Source organism: Priapulus caudatus, unplaced genomic scaffold (genome assembly GCF_000485595.1).
Source record: "Priapulus caudatus unplaced genomic scaffold, Priapulus_caudatus-5.0.1 Scaffold152, whole genome shotgun sequence".
Lineage (NCBI taxonomy): Eukaryota > Metazoa > Priapulida > Priapulimorpha > Priapulimorphida > Priapulidae > Priapulus > Priapulus caudatus.
In genome coordinates, this window is record NW_014577213.1 from 23,348 (window position 1) to 32,641 (window position 9,294).

Below are 9,294 nucleotides of genomic sequence, written 5' to 3' on the forward strand. Positions count from 1 at the left end.
TTGCCCTCCACTTGTCTGCAAGACCTCGCAATAGGGGGTAGAACCCCGGGTAAGACTCTTTCATTGTGTATGCAATAGGAGGTGGGATATTTTCATTGTGTATGCAATAGGGGGTGCCGATGGCTCACCACTGCGATGGCTCAATGGTTGAGTGCTCGCCTCGTATGTGGAAGGTCGGGGGTTCAACTCCCGGCCGGGTCATACCAAAGACTTGAAAAATGGTACACACGGCTTCTCTGCTTAGCATTCAGCAAATAGAGATAGAGTGTGGCAAGTTAACTCGCAGTGCTACAGTGGACTAACCCCCTACTGTAGCATTTACTGTGAAAGCAGCTGCGGGGCCACAGGGTTACAGAAACGGAGATAGGCACCGCCCTATGCGCCTGTAGCTATACGCTATGCGTATAAAGGCGCGGGAAGGATTTTATGCAATAGGGGGTGGTATTCTTCAATTGTGTCTGCAATAGGGGTAGGGTTTTCCAATGTGCAGTTCGCACTAGGGAGCCTATTATTTTTAGTGAGTATGCACATGGGGTAATGTTCTAAGAGAGAGTGACCCCCCCCCCCCCGGGACTGATTCACACTCTAACCTTCTTAGAAACCGGTGAATGATCATAATACGTTTGCACAAGAGCCGAATGCTGCTAGTGCTAATACACGGGTACAATACACATAGTCACCACTAGATGGCGCTGACAATAAATACCTACACATCCAACATACTGACTACCTTCCAGGGACCTTCCATACCCCTGATTGACATGTAGGCCTAAGTTCTATATATGGGTCGGCCTGCGAAGCTTCGTTGAAATGTCAGCACAGTGTTATGTACAAATAATGGCAGCATGGTTCTGGCAGTGCTGCCAATTAATTGCTCAAACAGTGTTGTAATTGTTAGGCTGCTTCAACAAGCCCTAAAAGTCACATCTGCAGAAGCAAGTTCTTCTTAGTACGTAGGACACATACCCCATATTTGTGTTTCTGTGGGCGCGTGCATATGTACACACACCAAGACCTTAATTTACGAATATTTCGATTATAGATTTTCGATGCTCACGGGGATTGTAAAAACAATAGGTTAAATGCTATAATAAAATTCAATTTGGACACTACAGAACTTGGCGTATTTTATACTATTTGTTCACATTAAAATTAATTACCCAAATAAAAATAGAATCCTATGTGATGTTCATACACGAACTATCTGTCAATGTCTACAGCTGCTAGTTGTTACCAAAGTTAACTCACTCATAATTTAAGGCCTTGGCGCACACACGCACGCACACACGCACGCACACACATATGATATCGATATTCAGATTAGTTTCTCAGAATTATTTCTTTAGCCTTATTTCAATGTGTCTGCTTTCATATTTTTCATGTTCGTCTTCAAACTTCTCTTTAATTAAATTTGCCATATCTTGACGACCTTGCCTTTCTAAGTACTCGGTAATGCTAACAAGTTTTTAACAACTTTTAAATATACTAACAAAACTTGTTCAAACAGCTGGAACGAATATATTGCTTCATAATGCGAAACCTACCGTAAAGTTCTGAATTTTGTTTGTTTTCTCATCATCTTGGTTTCACAAAAACCATTAACAGTTTAAGACTGAATATCAAGGTATAAGAAAATCTGGCACCATTGAACAAGTCACAACATTTTTTCTAGTCTCTAGTGCCAAGCCAAAATTTCCCATACGCACATTCATTACCTGATGAAATGTTGACTAAATTATCTACAATGTTCTAGGAGACGAGTAAGTAATAAACTGTAGTGAGGTGCAGTTAACACAACAATAAAAACGATGTCGATTTGACTAAACTACAGTTTCCTGTTTCTTCACCGGTGCTGATGTAAATTAACTCCAAATCAAAAGTATAGAATCTGGAATTTTCTCAGAAACTTCTGGAAACTTCCAGCAGAAAACAGATGCAGAAAGTATCACTAAATATCACCGCCTGTGATGTGAGTTGCATGTTAAAACAGCAGTTCCAAACCCTGTCAATCGTCAGTGGGCGGGGTTCTGGGCCAAAATCTAAATTGCCCGAGAAAATCTAAATGCCAGGGCCGATTAATTGTCAGGAACATCAAAGTTAGTTATGTCTATCAAAATTCCAAATTGTCTAAAATAGTTATGCCAATCATAATTCTAAAATGCATGACTTTTGCATGACACTTCACTTCAAAAGTTACGACATTTTAGATTTGTGATGTCATAACTATGTATCATATTAAATAAGTACATTCGTTTGGTAGACTAATAATATTATATAACAGGGTTAATTTTTACTCAACCGTGAAAATTGAAAACGTATCGCTTACGTTTCGCCTCCTGCCAGGAGGCTTTCTCAAAGCTAACTGATAATAATCAGTTTTGACCTCCAATCGTCTATTATTGTCAATCGTCTCTAACCACTATGTATAATGTTTCTGAGAACTGATGTCTCCTGACCTTTTGCCTTTAATATCTCTTCAGACATCTGTGCGTGATCTCTCTCATTCTCTCCCCTCTACAGCAACACCTGCAGCTTTACAGTGCTCACCTAGGATGTACCTTTGCAGCCCTGGTTTGTATTATAAGATTTCGTAGCTCTCTACTTGGCTCTGGTCCAATGTTTCACAGACTTCCAGAGAGCTGCTGTCTATGGCCTTACAAGTTACAGCACTCCTGGATCATTGTCTGTAGGTGTATGGCTATCTATTGGACCACTGTCCATTGGCATATAACCATCTACTAAATCAATATCCGCAGCTGTATAGCTGTCTACTGGACCACTGTTTGTAGTTTTTAAGCCCGCTACTGGGCTGTAGTTAAATGACTTGCGGTCCTCTGCTGGGGTCGTGCTCAGAGTCTCACAGCTCTCCATCGGGCTGTAGGTCAGAGTTTCAGAGCTGTCTGTAGAACTGTTGCCTGCTGCTTCCCTCAGCTGAAATCGGTTATCCAGCGTCACTGCACGGACCTGTACTAGAGCGTTGTCCGTAGCCCCGTTGCCATTCACTGGGCCGTCCTCTCTGGCTTTATCACCCACGCCCGCGCCATTTCTTGAAGCTGCATTGCTCCTACCTGGCACGCAGTCGACGTTGGTAGTTTCGACTCTCTCATCTGGGTTACTGCCTGTAATTTCGCCTGTGTCTTCTAAGGAGCTGTATTTAGTCTCACCACACTCACCTATGCTATTGTCCGCCATTTCATTCTTCTCATCGTCTAGATCAATATCCGCAGCTGTATAGCTGTCTACTGGACCACTGTTTGTAGTTTTTAAGCCCGCTACTGGGCTGTAGTTAAATGATTTGCGGTCCTCTGCTGGGGTCGTGCTCAGAGTCTCACAGCTCTCCATCGGGCTGTAGGTCAGAGTTTCTGAGCTGTCTGTTGAACTGCTGTCTGCTGCTTCCCTCAGCTGAAATCGGTTATCCAGCATCACTGCACAGACTTGTACTAGAGCGTTGTCCGTAGTCCCATTGCCATTCACTGGGCTGTCCTCTCTGGTTTTATCACCCACGCCCGCGCCATTTCTTGAAGCTGCATTGCTCCTACCTGGCATGCAGTCGACGTTGGTAGTTTCGCCTCTCTCATCTGGGTTACTGCCTTGAGTTTCGCCTGTGTCTTCTAAGGAGCTGTATCTAGTCTCACCACACTCACCTATGCTATTGTCCACCATTTCATTCTTCTCATCGTCTAGATCGATATCTGCAGTTATGCTTGCCTCATCGTGATGCTGCAGGCTTTCCCTAGGACCTGTGACGCCACCTTCTCGTTTGTGACGCAACTTGTGTGCTCTGAACCACGCGGCATACTTGAATTCCTTATTGCAGATGTCGCACTTATACAGTCTGTCTTTCAAGTGCTCGGTCGTATGCGATCTTAACTCGCGCCGCCATGTGAAAGACTTCTGACAGACGTTGCATGTATAAGCGCTCCTCTTCATGTACTCATTGCGAGGCGACTTACGAGTGTTACTGAGCGGCGGCGTTTTCGCACATGACGCCTCCTTCTTCACGCGGTTCTGTTTAAAGTGAGTAGCATGGTGTGCTTGTAACCAGCTGTTGTACTTGAATTCCTTCTCACAAACATGACACTTGTATACTTTCGATGAGTTTACCTGATTTTTCTTATTGTGTGCAGCTGAATGCAGCGTTAAATATTGCTTGGAAGTGAATGACTTTGAGCAAAAATGACACCTGTATGGTTTTTTGGCTTTTTCACATTTCGTGCAAAAGAGGCCATTTAGCTCAAAGCCTGGAGTGAATCTTTTAGAGCAATTTTGACAGTTCTCGTCTAAGATTCTCGTTTGGTCTTCCCCTGTGCTAACAAAGTCTTCTAAGATTCTTATTTGGTCTTCCTCTGTGCTAACAGAGTCTTCTAAGATTCTCGTTTGGTCTTCCTCTGTGCTAACAAAGTCAGTACTATCAGCATCTTCTGACACCGACTCAGCAATGAGAGTGTGCCAACGTTGCATGTGGCTAGCTAGTGCTTTTGCGTGGTTAAATGGTGCATTACAGATGTTACACCATTGCGCGTACTCGTGATTAATCGGATGGACTCTCATGTGGTTTCCCAAATTGTTCGATTTTTTAAACGCTTCGCAACAGATGTTACACACGATGGGCTTGAGATCAGCGCCAACAAACCCACGTACGTTGAGACACTTGCACTTCCGTGAAACCTTATGACAAATGTTGCACATGCCCTTCTTACCGCTACCCCTGGCATATTTTCGTTTCGCCAAGTACGATTTTCCCTCTCCGGTTGCCCTGTTCATAGCATTGCAGCGATCCTTGGCCGCCACGAATACATTCTCGCATTCCGCTCCCGGCGTTTGCTCCGTGAGAGCGGCTTCCGGCTCCTGCTTCACACTGCACAACGACCACTGAGACTCGCTCTCACGCCGGCCAACCAGATTGGAGGAAAGGAATTCCAGGAGTCCACGCGGGTTCCTATCAGGCGGCTCATCATCGTTGCTCGCCCGCGCGTCGTCTGCGCCGACGTACCGCAGAAACTCGCCGGCAAACCCGTCGCCCGTCGTCGTCGCGCTGCCGTCGTCGATGACAACCACGTCGTCGCCATCGCTGTCCACCGTCTCGACGATCATTGGCGACCGCACGTCGGCGATTACCGGCGCCCCCTGCACGGCCGCGTTGGCGTCATTCGCTGGCGCCTCGCTGTACGCGCTCGTTACGATCAGTGGGAACGCGTCGTCGCCGCGGGTGACCGCGCGAACCTCCGCGGCAGGATGTCGTGCGTCGTCATCATAGCGATCGCACGCGAGCCAGGGCAGCGATGCAGGGGGCGCCACTGACGTCCCCGCGGCGTAGCGTCCACCGGCAACATCGAGGAATTCTGCGCCGACAGATTCGTCGTCGAAACCGCGATAGTGAAACTCTGAGTTCTCGGCCGAGTTCGGCTCAGAGTTCTGTCCTCTCGACAGCAGCAGCTTGCAGTGAATTCTCCTCGCGTGCGACACGAACTGGGAGTCGGTGAAGAAGCACTCGGCGCAGGCGAGGCAGCGGTAGAAACACGCATCGCCGAGGTCCTGTTCCGGGAACGGCGCATCCATGGCTGCCGTCGTCGCCGTTGTCGTCGTTGATCCTTGGTAATACCGCGTTAACATTGCTCCGGTCGCAACCTGTGTCGCTGCCTTTTCTCTCATTTTGCATTGGCTTATTATGTCGGATGTATATTGGCTGCAGTTCAACCTACGGAATAACATTAAATATGACACACCAAAACAAATATGTCATCATTCCAATGCATCCACAACACCTGTGCACACACACGCACGCATGCACACACCGTCACACGCACACACACACACACACATGCACACACACACACACACACGCACGCACACACACACACACACACGTACACACACACGCACGCACACACGCACACGCTTCACGGCAATCATGAAATGTTGCTATGTTATGTTATGTTATGTTCTCACACTTGTCTGTGTCCACTACACTGGATATAATGACAAGGGCTATAGCTAGCCATGAGGTGTGACCTAGCTTGGGTAAAGCCAGGTAGTCAGCCTTTCCTTTAGCCAAATGGCACTGAGGGTGGTCACAGCCAGAGTTCCTTTGCGCCCTCAGTGGTTCTTTTACGTCCCCATTGGCTAGTATTTCTGGAGATGGGACCGCCATTTTACGTGGTCATTCGAGCCACGAGAGATTCACAGTCTCCAATGTTAAAAGCCAGGGGCCCGTTGTCAGAAACAAAATTAGTCTTAACATTAGTCTTAACATTAACTTCCACTCGTTAACCGTTGACAGAAACATTGTAATGTTAGGAAAACGAAAAATCCTCGCAAATATCCTCTTAACGTTACGAGAGCCCAGACCCTCTCGTAACTTTAAAGGGAGAGTTTACTCTAGGTTCTAGGGTTATTTTCAGCCAATTTAGGTTATAATTACACTACATAAAAAGTTTCATGGTTCAATCACCATTAGATATTGCGATCACGTATTTCAAATTCTGTTCTTTGGTACAAATAATTTATGAGAAAAAGAAATCAAACGACGTTCGACTTTTATGTCATGACACAGAGATTCCTCACAAAGCAATAAAAATACGTCTCAGATAATTAAGAAAATACACCATTTAAAAATTGAGTATTAATCTATGACTATCTTTTATAGAACACTTAAAGGGATCGTTTACTCTAGGTTCTAGGGTTATTTTCAGTTAATTTAGGTTAATAATTCACGCTACATAAAGTTTCAAGGTTCACACTCACGCATTAGAAATATCTATTAAAAATGTTTTAAAACTAAACAGACTACAAGGTTTGATACAACGAGCGGTGGCGCACTCAAGCCCGAACGATCGATAAGTTCGCAAAACGCACTTTCCAAGCCAAGGGTACAGACCGAGGGTGTTTCTTATTTTTTTATTAAAAGCAAAGAGGATTGTAATACTTATATTAACGGACATATAGTTTCAGTTATAATATGGATAAATTTGCCCTAAAATGAATATCGTTCGGTTAAATAGCATTTAGGTATAAATATAATAGCACTTTTGTGATTAGCCCTCGGTCTGTAATGTGCAAAATAAATTGTCAAATACGCAACTTTTTCGGGGTGGCAGCACAATCGCGGGTGTCATGGCGCCGTTCAAATTTTGTAGCGTTGATGTGTAATTAATTATAACAATGAAATTAGGTATCTGGTAACAAATACATGTGGGTATAGACGATTTGTTATACAGTAAGTACAGTTGTATGCAGTAAAATCCTAGAGGCTACTGTCCCTTTAATATTAAGTTGAAAATAACACATTTACACTACAAATTACAATTATAGTGATATTATATTTTATAATAATAAATAAAATGCGTGTTTTTCTTGAAAAACACGTCAAAATCATTAATTATCTACCAATTATAAAACACAACAATACATTTACAAATGGCGTATGGCATTTGTTCTCTTGTTTTAACTACTTTGCCACTTTGCCACGACTCTCGCGTCTCGTGTTACAGTGTGAGAATTTGTCTTGTCGTTTTTCATCAAATATTATTTATATGTGGTTAGCCATCATAATATGCATAAATTAGTGTGATGTACAATAAATGTGTATAAATTTAAATTTTGTGATTAATTCTCATCCAGTCAGCAGCCTTGTGACATGAAATTATGAAGTTCCTAGCTGTTATCGTGAGTTTGCTCGTAGCTACGATGTGTTTTTGTCAACGCTACTCTCGTAGCATTAACATTAGTCGTAAGTGTTATCGTAGGCGTAGCATTAACATTAGCATTCATTAACTTTACGATGTTTCTGACAACGGGCACCAGGTTTTTACACCTTGAGAAAATTCACTGCTCCGGCCGGGGTTTGAACTCGCAGCATTCAGTGGACAGTGCACGATGCCTACCACTGGGCCACGGAGGCTCTCTTGTAAGTCTTGTGACCAAGCTTTAATTGATTTGTATGATTTAACATTGAGAGACACTGTGCGCCACCACTGGCACTGGCACCACCACGCCTAGTCTCGTTTAGATACAATAATCAATATCAATATGTAACTCAACAAGAGTAGAACCTACTCTTGTTGCATCTAAGTCTCGTTGAACTACTTACGCCCTTTCAAGAGCCCAGCTTGTCAAGCGCTTGCAACACTCTTTGTCATTATATTTTTTTTCAGATTATCACGCCAACCATGTTGTGATTTTGCGATTTGCACAGAATTATGAATTTAGTACAAAAGCAGCACCATTATACTAGACTGGTACCCGTTCGCCACCTTCACTCCGGCATATATCCTTCGCTACACTGACGTTCGTACGTCCTTCGTACACTGTCGTTAGTGTAGCGTGTGGAACTGTCGACCGGGTACCAGTCTACCATTATACACGACAATGCGCGCCATCTAACGAGCTCGATCACAGATTTTTTAGTCATATTTTCCAATTTATTTTGCTTGGTGACAATACTTATATAGGAACAAACGATTCGCAAGGCGCCTTTATAATATGTTAGTACTTCTACGTAGTCAGTGTGTCAAAATGTACTTGCGATATTAAATTTTCTAAGTCTCATCACCCCGTAACGAATATTATATCCATCTTAGTCTGAAACGAAGAAAAGAGCCTAATGTTGATCACAGAGACAGATCAACGCTGCGGATTGCAGCAGAAAAAGGTTCCATGTCACACTCAACCAGAGAGTAATAAAGGAGAAGGAAGAGAGTTCCAGTATAAAATGATAAAAACAAACATAAAAAACAAGTCCTTATTGTAGCAGTATTCATATTATTTTATACACTGCACCGACGCGCCATCTATTATGAGCGTTGTACGTGAGTAAAGCAATCCAACATGGCAGCGCCCCTGTCAACGTTGTAACTTCGTTCGTGCTTAATAAATCATCTTAACTACAACCAAGACTTGTCGAATACCATTACACTTATAAGACACACGCTGAAACTTATTATCATAAGTGCGTATCCATTTTTTTCACATCATCGCTGGTTCCACCTACACTGCAAAAACACCCTGTCTCACTTTTTCTCAAAGTCACTTCGCCACAATCCATTTCTCCCGCTCAACTTTTTCTCGTACCCCATTCTCTCTTTCTTTGTCGATCTGGTCATTTCCGCTCCACCTCGAGCCCATTGCCAAACGAATTTACTGGAGTTCCTCGAACTAGTGACGAAGTATGTAGACCATGGAGACCCTGTGGATGCAATATACCTGGACTTTTCTAAAGTCTTTGATAAGGTACCCCACAAACGACTTGTCAACAAACTGCAAGCACATGGTATCACGGGACAGGTCAGTAGATGG

At 43.8% G+C, this 9,294-nt stretch overlaps 1 protein-coding gene across 1 annotated transcript; it reads right to left on the reverse strand.

Annotated features, from left to right (window-relative positions):
* Positions 1 to 449: 449 nt before the first annotated feature.
* On the reverse strand, positions 450 to 8,216 carry LOC106806299. Its single transcript, XM_014808187.1, has 2 exons — positions 8,090 to 8,216; positions 450 to 5,698 (listed from the first exon to the last, which is right to left on the reverse strand). The coding sequence occupies exon 2, from the start codon at positions 5,650 to 5,652 to the stop codon at positions 2,662 to 2,664; it is 2,991 nt and encodes a 996-aa protein (XP_014663673.1). The 5' UTR covers positions 5,653 to 5,698; positions 8,090 to 8,216; the 3' UTR covers positions 450 to 2,661.
* Positions 8,217 to 9,294: the final 1,078 nt, after the last annotated feature.

What these genes read in the sequence shown, in the direction of transcription:
- LOC106806299 (XM_014808187.1), bottom strand. Translation starts at nt 5,652, where the DNA reads ATGAGAGAAAAGGCAGCGACACAGGTTGCGACCGGAGCAATGTTAACG.